We start from the raw sequence: 16,218 nt of genomic DNA, 5'->3' as shown, positions 1-16,218 counted from the left end.
ATCAAAGGTTCGATTCCTGTAGTTGACACTTTTGGTTTTTTTGTTTTGACGGATGAACTTTTTTTTGCAAATGAACCTCGAGGGAATAATTCTCTCGCCCATCTCGAGTTGTACCACTATTCTCTCGACTCGAGGCCATTATTCTCTCGGACGCTGCCCAGTTTTGGGTGTAGTAGTGACATAGATGTTCCGCCGAATAATTAAGATAATGTTTTTAGAGATTCCTATTGCCGAACTTTCGTACGCGAGAGAAGAGAGCCAACGTCCCTTTCGAGTTTTTCTCTTGATGAGCGTTTCGTTCGAGCGTCAAAAGATTTTCTTTTGATGATGATTCTTCCATCGCTGCTTGCTTGAGATTTATCGTTTCTGCATACGGATGAACGAATTGTTTTTGATTATGAGAGTTGGTGGTATTGTTCTCTCGAGTTTAGCATTAGGCTTTCAATATGATTTGAGGGAACTAACCTATCGAATGAAAAATGTGTTAAAATGTGAAAAATACTTTTAAAACGTCCTGAATAATTATGAAAAACATCAAATATGCAAAAAGAAATAATTCGAGATGGCCTGAAACAACTAATGAAAAACAAATACCAAACAAGATAAATGAATATCAAAATTTAATAAATAACAAACAAAAACGTAAAATTAGAGAAGTAAAATTGAAAAAATGGCGTTGGTAGGTTACAGGTTTAATTTATTCAAACCAATAATACGTACAGGTCCAACTGTTGCTTCTGTGCCATATCGGATTCATACTTGTTCCGCCATTTAAGACAACTATCTCCTCTTGGGAACGACTTACAAATGACACGACGATCGTGTGTGCAATGTGTGTGTCACTTACCTCTCACACACGGTGCCTGGCCCAAATGAAGCTCTCGTATAAAGCTGGATGGTGTCATCGTGTTCTGCATATTTAATTAGGTGGAATCAAAACAAAAATCTTGAAACTTGGCAACAGGTTAAATCTGTATGGCCCCCCGATGGCGAGGTGGGGAAACACTCCGAGATATTGAATAAGTAAAGATTCCAACTGTTGAATTTGCGTCTCCAAATCTCAACCACGTGCCACGGCTGGACTGGAATGTGGTGACCACAGCACAGTCACAGTCAGTCGGTGTACGCGATGCAATAAACTTATGTTTTACAGCACTGCAAATTTGCCAGGAGGTCGGAAATGAAGTTAAGAAAAAGCGGCAACTCAACTGACTGAAAGGGAATTACCCAGCTCGTTGGCGACGTGACATCTTGACAAAAGTTTCATGTTGGTTTTAAAATTTACTGAGATGTAAATTTACTTGTGACGGGAGAGCACAACTCCAACCAACTTCGCATGGCATGTAATTTGCCAGTCAGTCAGTCTGCAGACTCAACACTGACGACGGCTGTTTTTGTAGCTTCTGGTAGTAAGAGGCTGTGGTTGTACTCTTTGTGATCTTGCGGTGTTCTTTGTGACTTTGCCCTGGCACAGTTTCGAGTCGTTCTGCTACTGTCACTTAATTTCTGCTTAATTAGAGTGTGGGTGCCGGCATTGAGTTATAAGAACAAAAGGTTGACTAAAATTGGCCAAATTATATTTTTAGTTGATTTATAATTATTCTCTTAAAGATATTCTACAAACATACTTAATAAAACCACTTTTACCAGCTTCTCAACATCAAAGGGCTGCTCCTCTCGAAGCCCATGCATAAACATTTCTGTCACCTTGCGATTCACGCTGCACACACACACTTGAGTAATTATGCAACGCGTTACGGCCCGGCGATAACCGCAATTTGCATTTCTAAGCAGCATCTCCCAAGAACCGGTATTAATCCGGACTCGCGTGAATCCCATCAATATGAAATATTGTTGTGGGGCAGTTGTGGACTACAGCAAATGAACGTCAGATGAGGGAGGTCACCCATGGGATTTTGCATTCCGGACTGAGATTGCCTGCCTCGTAGTAACAGCACATACTGGTTGAGGAGTTCTCTGGGAAAAGTACACTTTGTAGTTTTTAAGGCAATTATTTTGACAGTATTCAATCAACAAGTTAGCTAACATTAAATTAGTCAGATTTCTCCAGTTTACTTTTCCGGTTATTAGTGTTATTATCTAGTAAAAATCCAACTACTGTTGATCCAACAGAGAAATGCACGCTTATCTACAAACCTGTTAGCACCTTCACCAAATACTTGCATTGGAAGCATCCGAGAGAGGCAATCAGTTGGACAAATGGGATTCTTATTCGGTTCGGGACCTATCAGTGCCTTGGAGAATCCATTGCAAGTAGTGTTAATATTTATACGAACTGTTTATCTTCTAAGCCGCAACAAGAAAACCACCACTTTAAGCACTTTCATAAATAATACAGTAGCATTAGTAGTAGTGGTTAGCTCGTCATCCACGATTGCGGTAATCACGAGGTGATCATCAATGGCAAAGATCGCAAGTTTTTGCGTACTTCCAGTGAGACATCGCGCGGGAATACCGTCAAATAATAAAATTAAACATTCAATGACATCCGTATTTCCTCGTCTATTTCTTTCTCTGCTTCACAATGCGAACCTCAAACACGACTCACACTCATCAACATCATCAACAATATCAACAACAGAGCGATGAGACTAGTGTCTGACATCTACAATGAGAGTATCGAACCGTCACTAGGAGGAATCACTAAGCCACTGACACAAGTAACTTGAACTTGCTAGTTCCCCAAACAAAAAAAACATTTATAGCTAACGCTCTTTCAAACTTGTTTAAACCACCAAAACAATCGCAATACTAACATTCCCAACCACATAACCTCACCTTTTTTTCCGGTAGCAGTACGTAGCCGTAGAGCAGCTGACGCCGTGGGGCAGCAAGGAGGACAGCAGCAGTAGCAGTGCCACCAGCCGTCCCCGAACAGCCGACTACCACAGCCACATCCAGTGCGGCGCCGAAGGGCCACGCCACGACGCGAGCCCCTTCCCGTGGGATGACCAGATCAACCAGCGGATCGTAATCTGGTGAGTTTGGGATTTTAAAAGTTAAAAAATTTAAATTGCGAGCCATGGTTTCAAGATTTTAATGAAAAAAGTCCAGTTATTTTACCATCATTAGTTTCCAAAATATCTAAGTATTGACAAAAAAAATATTTTTTGCGAAAAATATTTTTTTTGCGGTGCTGTTTATTGGAATTTCATAAAAATTCTAAACATTTTTAAACAAGCCCAATCATGCTAAATATGATTATCAATTCAGAAAAATGCATTTTAGATTGTTTTCAGTTGGTTAGACTTCTACTTCTCTGAAAAACGCAATTTTTAAGTACATTTCGATCTAAAAATATATTTAAAAAAAATAAAAGTATACGAAAATATTTATTTTTTGAAAATTAGCAGCACTGTCAAATACAAAATTGTCTAGTATTTTTGAGCAATTATAATATTTGGTGTAAAATCAAATCGAACAAAATTGTTTCAAAAATAAAAGTGTAGAATACATATTTCTAAGAGATACTAAAAACGAAGTTGACTTTATAGCTGTCGGCCACCATTGCTAGTACCAACCACTAGTGTCTTCCTTTTTATCTACAAGAACTTCGCCGCCCTGGGCTCCTAAGTGTATGAAAGTATGGCACGGAGCGACGGCGCCGAATACCCATATTTACACAAAGAATTTTAGAGCGCCCACCGCGGGATTCGAACCGGCGACCTCTGGATTGTGAACCCAGTGCGCGGTCCGATTGATCCACACGGGCGGGACACAGATACTAAGCAATACTTAAAACTTTTCCGAAGGTATCAAATTGCTCAGAAAATCCATTCTCAAGGTACAGATATTTAAATATATTAAAAGCTTTTTGTATTGACAGCTGCAAATATTGTTTGGATGAACTAATGACGCAAAATGTCGTCATTTGACTTTGAAAAAGTTCACACAAAGTTTAATCAAAATCAAAATTTCAAGCAATACTAATATTTACTGTCCTAAGTCTCAGATAATTTTTCATTCGTTTGTTTGTTTTCGACTGGTATGCAGAATTTGTTGTTTTTTTTTGCTTTCTCAGTCAAATAAACAAAGTTCAAACGATTTGTTGTTTGAAAATGTTCGCCGTTTCGGCTCGGGCATTTTCAAACAACAAATCGTTTGAACTTTGTTTATTTGACTGAGAAAGCAAAAAAAAAAATCAATAAATAATTATTCATAAGTGTTTAAAAAGAGTTTACACTGCTCTAGCATAATGTGAATAATAATCCAGATTAACGAGGAAAACTGTTTTTTTTTTTGCAACAATAAAAAGTTTATTTTTGAAAAGGTCCAATAAATTTTTTTTGACACGGCAAAAAAAATAAATTTGGAATGTTGAGAATTTGGTTTGTTGAATATTATCTCTTTTTAAAGAAATTCAACATAAACAACATGTACATATTTTTGGACACAAAATCTGTCAACATTCACTGAAGTTATATTACCACCAAGTTTTTCTGTGTACTTATAAGGTAGTATTATTTCTAGATTAAATTTTCAATATGTCTTATCTGCATAGGAAACTAATAGATTGTTTTGAAAATTTAAACTAGATTTGATATCACAAACAAATTATAATTGGGCTTCATCCATAAAGTACGTCATGATAAATCAGCCAATAATTACCCCCCCCCCCCCCTCTCCTCCTTTGTCACGCTTTTCCTTAACTTATAACATGCAATGTCACCCGCCAACAATTTTATAAACAAAACTAGTTTTATCGAATTGTGGGCAAAATTCTGACTTTTCAACAATTTTACCTGAAATTTGTATGTATTGCGTTAAAAAGCTTATAAACTTAGTTGACTAAATGCAAACATTGATTTTTTTTCTTAAAAACTATATAAGCAACCTTAGTGATGGTACATTTGGCGATATTTATTTTTTATTCAAGTTTGAACACATTAAACCCGATTTTTACAAAAAAAAAAACTATGACTATCAATGTCACCCCGGCATTATGACTAAAAATTTTAAACGTAAGAATTTTAATAAACACTGTTGAAAATACTTTTTTTCAAAAATAGTACATGAACTTTGTGTGGCCTACCCCAGCACATGTTTTAAAAATAATTATCTTGAGAAAAACCTTACTAGTTGGAAAATGTTCCATAAAAAAATTGAAATCCTATCAATGTCACCCCGGTTTACGGTATTAGTTATTTTGTTTAAGTGTTTTATTGAAATTTGAATTGTGAGAAGAATCAGAATAAGTTATGACTTAGCGGGCTTTCCTAAAATTTGCATGTATTGAACAACTCGAGAAAAGGGCAATTTGACATTTCGACGTCGTCGTGCTATCATGTCGCACCCGCCATTTTGACGTTCCGAGAAAAACGCGTTTCAATGTTTGACCTTGAATAAACAAAAACGAAAGCACGCAATGTAAACAATAACAAACACGTTTTGTTTGGCTGACCATTCTGTGCATTGTCCCGAAGTTTGGTTGAAGTTGGTTGCTGGAGTCCCGAGTTATAATTAAAAATGTTTACGGTAGTCTAACTTGTACGTGCGTCAAACGCATCCTGACCTGAAATCCCTTTGCCCTTTGTCGCACTTACATCAATTTTCAGAGAGTGACAAGATAGCACGACAGGATTGAAACTTCTTTTATATGTAGAGTGACAAAAATTTTCGGAGCTTTTTTGGTTTTCATTGAATATCTCAGGATTGAAATCGAATTTCGGGGATCTGTGAAGGTCAAAAGATGAGGCATTGTGAGCTGCACAAAATGGCGTTCTTAACTCAATTTGGCCCAAAATGCACGTACGACAAGTTAGCACGATGGCGACGATTTGACAAAGCATTTTGACAGCTGAAACTATTTTTCAAATTCCGAGACAAAAGGTAACTTTTATGCAAAACTGCAAAAAAAGTTAAGGAGGTATTAGACTATGTCAAATTATCAAACAAACTCGCACTTTTGACAGAGCAGAAACGTCAGCAACTCAACATGCTTCCATTATGCTTTGTTTGCGAGTTTTCCTCAAACAAGTTTGTGAGTTTGGCAAACTAGCAAACACGAAAAAGATATTTATATGTTGTCTCAGAATTTCCAAAATAGTCCTAGTTGTCAAAAATGCTTCAGATGTGTTAAAATTTCATAGCAAAGTTGTTCTTTATAAATTTGTCAAGTTAATGCATTTTGAATATGGTATTTTTTTATAATTTGTGACCAAAGATTAAAAACAGTCGTGCAGATTTATATTGCTTCGTGAACTCATAGATTGCAGTCTATTGAAAAATGCAATTTGCCTTCAACTTGCTTTGATATTCTTACTCATCAACATTTGAAAAATGAAACATTTGTAACTTCAACTCCCAAAAAACAATATTTCAAACTGATAATTAATTTCCAACTCTGCCTAGCCATTTTCCAGATGTGTTTCAGGCTAGAAGATATATTTTTATAAACCGAATCTGGCATGGATTGCTGTCCCATGTTTATTGATTATTTATAACTATATCTTTTAACCACTAAATCTTTACACTGCACGTGAGCACGGGTAAAAGTTGAATTATCGATTATCAACGCAAGTGTGCGAGCGAGAGAGAGGGTGTCGCGTGTATATTATGCACTAAAGTGCAGCACACCTTTCAGGAGGAAAATAAATGTTGCTCATTATCGATGTTGTAAAGGCCAAATGAGTGACCTGTATAAAGTTGTGATGACAAAATAAGCTTGTTTTCAACACAAATAAGCTTCAACAAAGATCTCATCGAGATGAAAGTAAAAGTATGATCACCAATTGTAACGGTAGATCAGAAATTGCATTCGTAACACCATTCTTAAGCCATTGACGCACATTGAACCATTAGCATGTCGGACTTGCGCGTGCCAGAGCAACTACAGTTTTGCGTCACAGCGTTGTCTGACGGTTGGCTTGTTTTTATCGAGAACTTATCACTTGAACCGGTGCATGTTTAGTCGCGCGAAGGTACCAGACCAAACCGAGATTGTGTCCACTTGGCACTGGTGAGCTGGTACTCAGAAGAAGTGACTTATTGCTGTCTACAGTGGGGACTTGGGTTAAAATGGGCATTCCTTGCAAATTATATTTAGTTACACAAAAAAGAAAGTGTGCAACTTATGTCACAATTTCCAAAATATGCCTATAATTGGATATCATCCCTCCTTTTCAACATTCCTGGGAGGGGAAGCCTTTCAAATGTTGTTTGTTTTTCCATTTTCGGCTCTAATCCATTTTCCTTCGTTCATTGCATTGCCTCGCGCCTACAGGGAAGGTGACATTTCGCTGCTGGCCGTCGACGCCATTACCAATACCACCGATGAGACACTGACCGAGAAGAATCGAGTTTCGAAGAAGATTTTTGGCCGCGCCGGGACCGCCCTCACCTCTGCCGTGGTGCATGACGTCGGAAGTGAGTACTACACAAGTTACTTTATTTAAATTATAAATTTAAAACAAATCTTTGTCATTTTAGGATGCAAAACCGGTGAAGTTTGCGTAACACCAGGGTTCTTTCTACCTGCTAAGTACATCATCCACACCGTTGGTCCTATCTACAGCGAGAAGTATCATACCGCGTCCGAGAGTACGCTACATTCCTGTTATCGGTGAGTTGATTTCGGCTTAACTATTAGGCTTTTAGGCTCATTTTCTCATTATTTGTGAAAACGCTTCAGTTTAACAACTAAGACTTTTTTTTATTTCAGAAACGTTTTGTACAAAGCGAAGGAGCTAGGATTAAGAACCATTGCTTTATGTGATATTAGCTCAGTGCAGAGAAATTTCCCACCAGACACTGCTGCACACATAGCGCTAAGTATGAACATCAGTTACTTCAATGCTCGCAATGTTAGAACTTACCACAATTTCTCGTTTTAGGAACAATCCGTCGTTTTCTGGAGCAATACCGTGCCGAGATTGTGATAGTTTGCCTTGACCCGAATGAGCAGCGCGGCGGCATCTACGAGGTACTAGCGCCGTTGTACTTCCCCCGCGACCCGCTCGAGGAACAAAGTGCCCTGTGGCAGCTGCCGAAGGACGTCGGCGGGGCGTATGGTGAACCGCAGCTAGCCGATCGCCAGATCCGCATCATTCACAACCCACAGCACGCCGTCATGATCGAAGGTAGGTGGAAATGAGATGGATGCCTTATTGATGGCACTTTGACACACAAAAGACATAAGGGTGGTCCAAATCCAGCTGCCACGAGCTGCTGCCCCCTGAAATCAAAGATTGACCCATCACTAGGCTAAATTCCTGAGTTGAGGTCATTCTGACCACGGGAACACCTCCCTCTAATCGCTTGAAGTTTGTATGGGAAAAATCGTCAAAATGTATTAAGAAAAGCAACTGTTTCAGTTTTTTACCTGTGGAGGGGCAGTAGTCATCCGATCTTTATTAATTTTAAGATGTAGAACCTTCATAAAATTTTGAACAACTTTCCCGTAGACACCATATTTTAGGGATTTTTTGCTAAAAAGTTATTAGCTTCCAAAAAGGACCTTTTTTGCGGAGCCAGCTCAAAGGGGCAACATAACAGGCGCACTGCCAGGCAGGCAGGCAGGGCAAGCGCGCAGGCACGTGCATTTAAAAATAATTGTTTCTAGGTAGCCCCTTAGAGCCGTCTGCGCAAAAACGGTCCGTTTCGGAAGCTAATATCTTTTAAGCAAAAAATCCTAAAAATATGGTGTCTACGGGAAAGTTGTTCAATATTTAATGAAGGTTCTACCTCTGAGAATTAATAAAGAATGGACGCCTATTGCGCCCTCCACAGGTAAAAACCAGACATGCATCGGCACTAAGAGCTCTTCTTAACGGCACTCAGCTTGTTCTGGTTGGCATTTACGTTTAAAGCAATGTTATGCTTGTTTCCAGTTACAGTGTGTTCCTATACAAACTTCAAGCGATGAGAGGGAGGGGTTCCCGTGATCAGAATAAGCTCAAATTTGGAATTTAGCCTAGTGATGGGTCAATCTATAATTTCAGGGGGTAGCCCAGAGAAAGCCCGGATTTGGACCACCCTAGTGTGTAGGAATGTAGAAGTGTGCACCGAAAATTATCACTCGATTTTCTCGGCACTGGATGACCGTTTCTGTCTCTGTCTCTGTTTCGTCTTGGGGTTACATAAGTCGCCACTAAAAACTATGAAGTTTAGTAAAGTACTCCAAAAGTCATGGTAAAAGAATGATTTTGGCTTAAGTCTGGAAGATTGCAAAAGGGTGGTTTTGGCAAGAATGCCTTTACATTATAAATTTTTAATAAAGGTAATAGAAAGACCTTTTTAACGCACGTCACTTTTCGACGTTCCGAGAAAAACGCGCTTAAATATTTGACCTTGAATAATCAAAAGCGAGAGCACGCAATGTAAACAATAACTAACACGTTTTGTTTGGCTGAACGTTCTGTGCATTGTCCTGAAGTTTGGTTGAATTTGGTTCCGAAGTCCCGAGTTATTATTACAAATGTTTACGGTGTCAAACGCATTCTGACCTGAAATTCCTTTGGCCAGTTGTCGCACATACATTAATTTTCAGGGTGTGTCAAGATAGCACGACAAGATTGAAACTTCTTTCATATGAAAAGTGACAAAAATTCACGGAGTTTTTTCGGTTTTTTATTGAATATCTCAGGATTGAAATTGAATTATGGGGATCTGTGATGGTCAAAATATGAGGCATTGTGAGCTACACAAAATGGCGTTCTTAACTCAATTTGGCCCAAACTGCACATGCGACAAGTTAGTTGTGGTTTGGTTGACAAGTTAGAACGACAGCGACGATATGAGGTTAAATTTAGAGAACATTTGGAGGTAAACAATATTAATGTGAATAAGACACCAACCACCTTAAAGTGGATTAAGTAACGTTTATTTTAGAAATTTAAAATTTTAGGGAAAAAAGGAAATTCTCGTACGTTTAGCAGGTTTAGGACACGGTCCTAATTCTGTCAAGTTTTCAAATTCTCACTATTATAACGAATTGTTTTGCGCAATTATTGCTTGATTTGGGTTGAAAACGCTTTAGAGAATGTAATCAAACGCCCAAGTGCCGACGTTGGCCCAATATTTCATGAGTTAATAGATATATTGTATTTTTTTTCGCAGTAGAGCCGCTCTCGCAGATCTCAGTTTTTTTTTAATGTTGTGTTTTGTGTTTTTTATTTGCCAAAAACTTTTTAAGGCCGTCCCTATGTCCTTCCAGTTTTTTTCAAGGCCCTGCAGGGATGAAAAAATCTCAAAAGTTTCTTTGTCGCTTTCAAATCTTCATCCGCGAAAGAGAGAGGAGACGAAACACACAAAATATAATCACTCCCGATGTTTTCAAAGAAAATCAATCAGTCGAAGATTGTTTTGTGAATCTCATTGTTCAAACATTGTGCATCTACGATAAGTCACAGGTAAAGGTTTGACGTGTGAGGTTACATCTATAAGTGTAGTAGTGAAATTAATTTTCCGCCGGATAATCCAGATGATAATTTTTTTGAGGTTCTTTTTGCAAATCTTTCGTGTTCGAGAGAAGAGAGACATGTTCTCTTTGGATTTTTTTCCCTTGATGAACGTCCGAAAATTTTCTTTTGATGAAGATTCTCCTATCGCTGGTTTCCATACATTTTTGACAGCTGTCGTAACAAACATAATTTCCGACATATATTTTTTTTATATTTATTTGTAAGAGGATAAAACACAACATGTGAGCTATGACTTAGCAAGGGCAAAACATTGTTGATAATATTGCCAATTACACAACTCGACATTTTTGAAGTTGATGTCAGTAAAAGCTTCAGTTTCGTCACGCTTTTATCGACATAACTAAATTTTATTGAATTTCCTACCAATAAATACAATTGTAAACTGCTTGTATAAATGCTACGGAATCGTCTCAAGTACCATGCGTTTCCCCATACAATTTTACCCGAAATTTACAATTTTATTTATTGGTCGGGAATTCACTAAAATTCAATTCTGTCGATTAGAGAATATTCAGGGAACCTGGGTGCAGAATAGTGGTTCGCAAAGCGGCCTCAATTTAGAACTGTCAAAGCGGAACCAATTTACTGTTTGCAAAATGCTACCAAGAAGTGGCAAGTATTGTGATCGATCTATAATTAATTTTGTTTTGTCATCACATGGAAAACAAAAAAAGCCTCTTTTGGCCTCCCATCGTTTAGTCTAGTAAGAACAAAAGCGCGAAGCACTTAATTTTTCAGCGAAAACTTTAATATTAGCAGATCCAAAATGTATCAAAACAATTCACTTCAGCAGCAAAAAATATGTCACGCTTGAGCTTGAACATAGCCTTTTACTTTGGTTATGTTTACAGCTGTAGTGCAGCTGTATTAGTGGGGAGCAGTGGGGAGCTTTCGAAAATCACGTTACGCATTCTGTCTTTTCAGCACCCAGCAGGGAACCTAAAACTATCATACATTGACAGAACTGAAACGTTTACTGACACCAACTTAAAAAATGACAGATGTGTTATTAAAAAAAGGGAGTACCAGAAAATTTAAAATAACGGTTGAAAACTAAATAACGTTCATTTTTTTATACAAAGGCAGATTTATTAAAAATCCACATAAAGTTCGTTTATTTCGAAAATTTTGCCCAAGTCTGATTTTTTTCGAAAAGTTTCAAAAAAAATGCTACAAGTTTGCTAAACAAACTCTGAAGTTTGGATCTCGAGTTGCCAAAGAAAGAAAACAGAAACAGGCATAACGTTTTTTTTTTGTTTCTCACTCAAATAGCACAATCTGAAAGTTAGGCAAAATTTGAATTATAACCAAAGTTTTTCACACAAATTTCTTTTTTATTTAAAAAATATTATTAACTTCAAATTAAATTTTGCGTCTAAAAGCGAAAAGATTTTTTTTACGTTTTTGAATAAGTTTTTCAAAAATATCATTTCGACGCTGTCGTGCTATCTTGTCGCATCCGCCATTTCGAGGTTCCGAGAAAACGCGTTTTAATGTTTGACCTTGAATAAACAAAAACTAGACCACACAATGTAAACAATAACAAACACGTTTTGTTTGGCTGACCATTCTGTGCATTGTTCCGAAGTTTGGTTGAAGTTGGATGCTGGAGTCCCGAGTTATGATTAGAAATGTTTACGGTAGTCTAACTTGTACGTGCGTCAAACGCGTTCTGACCTGAAATCCCTCTGGCCCGTTGTCGCACTTACATAAATTTACAGGGAGTGACAAGATAGCACGACAAGATTGAAACTACTTTCACATGTTAAGTGACAAAAATTCACGGAGTTTTTTTTCGGATTTCGTTGAATACCTCAGGATTGAAATCGAATTTTGGGGATCTGTGAAGATCAAAAGGTGAGGCATTTTGAGCTGCACAAAATGGCGTTCTTACCTAAATTTGGCCCAAAATGCACGTACGACAAGTTAGCACGATGGCGACGATTTTTAAACAAAAATTGGCAGCATATTTTTCCATTGCTGGGTCATTTTTTATCCTCTTGAACGTATACAAACATAAAACAAAAATGTCTTTGCGAAAATCGTGTTTTTGTGTGAAAGTGTAAACTTTAAATATGGGTAGATTTATTTCAAAAAGTAAGCCCATTTCTCGCAAATTGTCGTAACATGTTCCTACAACTTTGTCGAAGCTACCAAATTTATCAGAAATTCCGTTCTCAAGATACAGATTATAGAATATTAAGGTAGCATTTTTGTTTGGACAGCTGTAAATTTTGTATGGAAACTTGTATGGAGAAACAATGCATGACGCAAATTATGGAAAATCAAAAATTACAGAATATAATCGGTTGTCCTTCGAGAATTTTGGAGAATTGCTCAGTAGCATCCCTAGTAACATTTTAGGTTTTAAGTAGGCCATAAAAGCCTATTTAGGCCGTATGAGGGTTTCCAGAACCATGATAAAACCTGTTAGTTTAAAAATGTTACTAGGGATAGCTGCATTTTGAAATATTTTTTGCTACAAAATTTAGAAAATTAGGATTAATTTTTTTAATTTTAGAAATTAATGTAATTTCATAAATAACAAGGAACGTTTTTAAAAAAATACGCCAAGAGACCATAACAACATAACGGCACCCGTAAACATGATTGATGGCACCTTTTGTTTGACATCAATTCTAGTCTCATTTGAAATTGGAGGAAAACGATTGCTGCGCGTCATGCTGCGTCACGCGAGCCTTTCCAAAACAATAACAAACAAACAAGCGTGCCACGCGCCCCCCAAAATAAATCCAACCTTGAGACAAGGATGGTCCCTCAGTTTTCAAAAGGGCGTATTTTTTTTTTCAACAGTTTGGTAGTGTCTGCTGCCTAACTTGAAGAGTAAATTTTGTGTGAGACACCTAAAAGTATGCAATCCCATTATGTCAAATTGGGATCGAGTCTTTGCTAAATACTTCACGATATTGATTTAATAAGCAATTTTGCATGCTCAGTTATGAGCAACCGGCATGCAATCCGATGCAATTGATTTAACTGTCAGTTTTGTTGAAAATTTTCCGTTATCCAGCGGTCGGGGTCTAGGTTAGCTCGAGGGGCGGCCTTAGTTGTTTGAGGTTTATGCAAACGAAGAGTGGACGAAATTGGGCCTCCGTCGTGTGTTGCTTGTTATCTTTGGAGTGGAGTGAGTTTACTTATCGTGGCTGCAAATTATGACAGAACGTGACACAGAGAGCGAGTTTTACGACCTGTGCCTTAAGCGTAAGTTCCGGTTTGTTTTGGGTAACGACGGATCCGGGTTGATTAGGAGGTGGGCGATAGGACGCGGGTAATTATCTGACGTTTGGTTAATATTTAGTTCTATGGTGTTTGCTCTTCCTACGTTTCAATAAGTGAATATTAGTTCGAATTGTTGGATTTCAGCCCGAGATTATATTTGTCGACTTGACTGCTACCTTTTTTATTTTTTGGAGGGTCTATTAAACACGATGTTTAAAAATCAGGAAACCATTTAAAGATTTTTGCATTCTAATTCTACTTTTTTAAATTTTTGTTGAAAATACATAAGAAAATTAATATTGTGGGGAACTGACAATTCTGACAATGTTTATCCTTAACGAAAGTCCAAAAATTTGGGTCTAGCTAGTGCACGCATATCGCATCCTATTTACGTTTGATTTATCTTTTCGTATGTACGTTTGATAAATTGATCGATTATATTTACTAGTTCCCTATGATCAGGGGTGAATTCATAGCAGATCCGTTTTCGGATATTGATTCTGATTTCTTGATATTAACAATAAATGTATTGTTTTTCTTCTAAAATTATAAAGGTTTAAGTTTTTAACTTATCAGTTATTCTTAATTTAAAATTAGTTTTCAAATTCAACCCTTCACCTGCTAATGGAATCCCATTATCAGTCCCACAACCACTATAAAGAATATCCCCTTTGTGTCACGAAAAGAAGCGCAAAGAACTGTAACAACAGTTACAGTTGAAATAGTAACGTACCATCAACTAGTGGTTTGCACTTAGTCACTGTGATATGCACAGAAAGAGAGAGTTTGAGTTTCTTATCTGCCGATTTATCAGTTTGGGCATCAACGCCACGAAGGTTAGTTCGCAGAGGTTCGCACAGTTGAAGCTCGCGCGCGACGTCCATTTATCAGCCCAGAACCTCGCGGCAAGTTCGTGGTGGCTTGTGTGATCAAAGGGAAGTCTTTGTGAAATTGTTTTGATTTTGTTTACGTTTTGTTCGATGACTCAAGTGTTTCAGTGAATAGAGCTTTTGAATTGACAATGGAGCATGTGGTGCAAAATAAGAAAGGTCAATATTTTAAACAAATTGTAATGACTGATATGAGTGATCAAATTTTCCATACGTAATCTCAATAATCTTTGATGCTGTTAATTGTGTTAGATTTTATTTTTTATAGCAGTTTAAGTTTAGCATATAGTAATAAAGACAAGATAATTGTGATGTTAATAATTAAACTCGAGGAACCATTTTGTGAATGACTTTGAGAGCTCGTCAGCTGTGTGCTATCTTGTGACAACGACCGTTTAGTACTTTTTGAGAAAATCGATGTTTAAAGTTTGATGATAAATATTTTCAAAACTATGAATGGTAGAGCCAAACTTTTTGAAGCAATCGGTTCGTATACTATCGCTTAACAAACGCTCCAAGTTTCAACTAATTTGGTTACACCAGTTAAAAGATACAGTAAATTATGTAATCAAAAATCTGAAAAGCACGTGTCACAATTGTGTTTCGAAAGTAAAATTGTACTACGTGTCACAGGTGTGCAAAGAATTTCCATACAAACTAAAATTGACTTAAATCAATAGTTTAACCGACTTAATCAGTATATTTTCAAAAACAAAAGATTGCATTGCCTTCAGAAAATGTGTATCAACATAAATTTGTGAAAAACAAGAAGTTTTTTTTTTCATTTTCCAACAACATGTATGACGTGTCACAAGTGTGCACGATCATTTTGATGATAAATTGGTCTATGTCACAAGTGTGTATTGCGATATCCGGGAAACGGAAGCGAGTTTCCAAAATCGGGTTAAAGCATCTTGTAGTGTTTGTTAAGTATAACAAACGTCATCATCTTTTCTCTTATGGACTTTGCACAAAAGAATTTTTGCCTTCCTCACCTTACAGAGGAAAGGCTATAAAATCACTCGGAAAATGAACTTTTTAGTTAGACCTCCCAGACCTACCTTCATTTGTACATATCGACTCAGAATCACCAGCTGAGCAAATGTCTGTGTGTTTGGCTGTATGTAGACATGTGTACCAAATCAATGTCACTGGAATATCTCGTCACAGGCTCAACCGATTTTGGCCGGAATGGTTTTAATCCGTCTTAACGTTCCCTAAGTTGCTATTTGAATTCATGCAGTTTTGTCATGTATTTAAAAAGTTATGTTAAAAAAACTTTTTCATAATAAATTAAAATTATGGTAAAAAGGGTGTTTTTTTCATGAAACCCTCACATGTTATTTATTTTTAAAAAGCATATGAGAAGACCTTTTAGGTGGAGTAAGAATTTTCAAGATCTGACTAACCTATCTTAAATTACAAGCAGTTTAAAAAATGGTCTGAATTCACATAACCTCAACTGGTCGGGTCTGTTCGCCACGAAAAAGCCGTGTAGAGGGATGCCATTTTCCTCAAAGGCCGTGTCTGTACAATCTTGACAAAAGGTCTGTAGGTAGTCTGTTTTTTTACTCATCACTTATTTTTAAAAGGACCTCTTAGGTGCTGCGAACGTAAGGGGAGATCCATAAACATGTGGACACTTT

At 37.2% G+C, this 16,218-nt stretch overlaps 1 protein-coding gene across 5 annotated transcripts in view; it reads left to right on the top strand.

Annotated features, from left to right (window-relative positions):
- Positions 1–16,218, top strand: part of LOC120421337 (protein GDAP2 homolog) — a 150,600-nt gene that overhangs the window by 63,321 nt on the left and 71,061 nt on the right. For 4 of the 5 annotated variants that reach the window (XM_039584512.2, XM_039584510.2, XM_039584515.2 and 1 more), the window contains exons 2-7: positions 2,603–2,681; positions 2,815–2,999; positions 7,244–7,386; positions 7,450–7,582; positions 7,682–7,791; positions 7,854–8,099. In XM_039584512.2, the coding sequence (XP_039440446.1) occupies positions 2,607–2,681; positions 2,815–2,999; positions 7,244–7,386; positions 7,450–7,582; positions 7,682–7,791; positions 7,854–8,099 (892 nt within the window). In that variant the 5' untranslated portion in view covers positions 2,603–2,606. The remainder of the gene's footprint in view (positions 1–2,602; positions 2,682–2,814; positions 3,000–7,243; positions 7,387–7,449; positions 7,583–7,681; positions 7,792–7,853; positions 8,100–16,218) is intronic. The other variant, XM_039584511.2, reaches the window with a different exon arrangement.

Source organism: Culex pipiens, chromosome 3 (genome assembly GCF_016801865.2).
Source record: "Culex pipiens pallens isolate TS chromosome 3, TS_CPP_V2, whole genome shotgun sequence".
In the NCBI taxonomy this organism is placed as follows: domain Eukaryota; kingdom Metazoa; phylum Arthropoda; class Insecta; order Diptera; family Culicidae; genus Culex; species Culex pipiens.
This window is presented reverse-complemented; position numbering and strand designations above follow the sequence as displayed.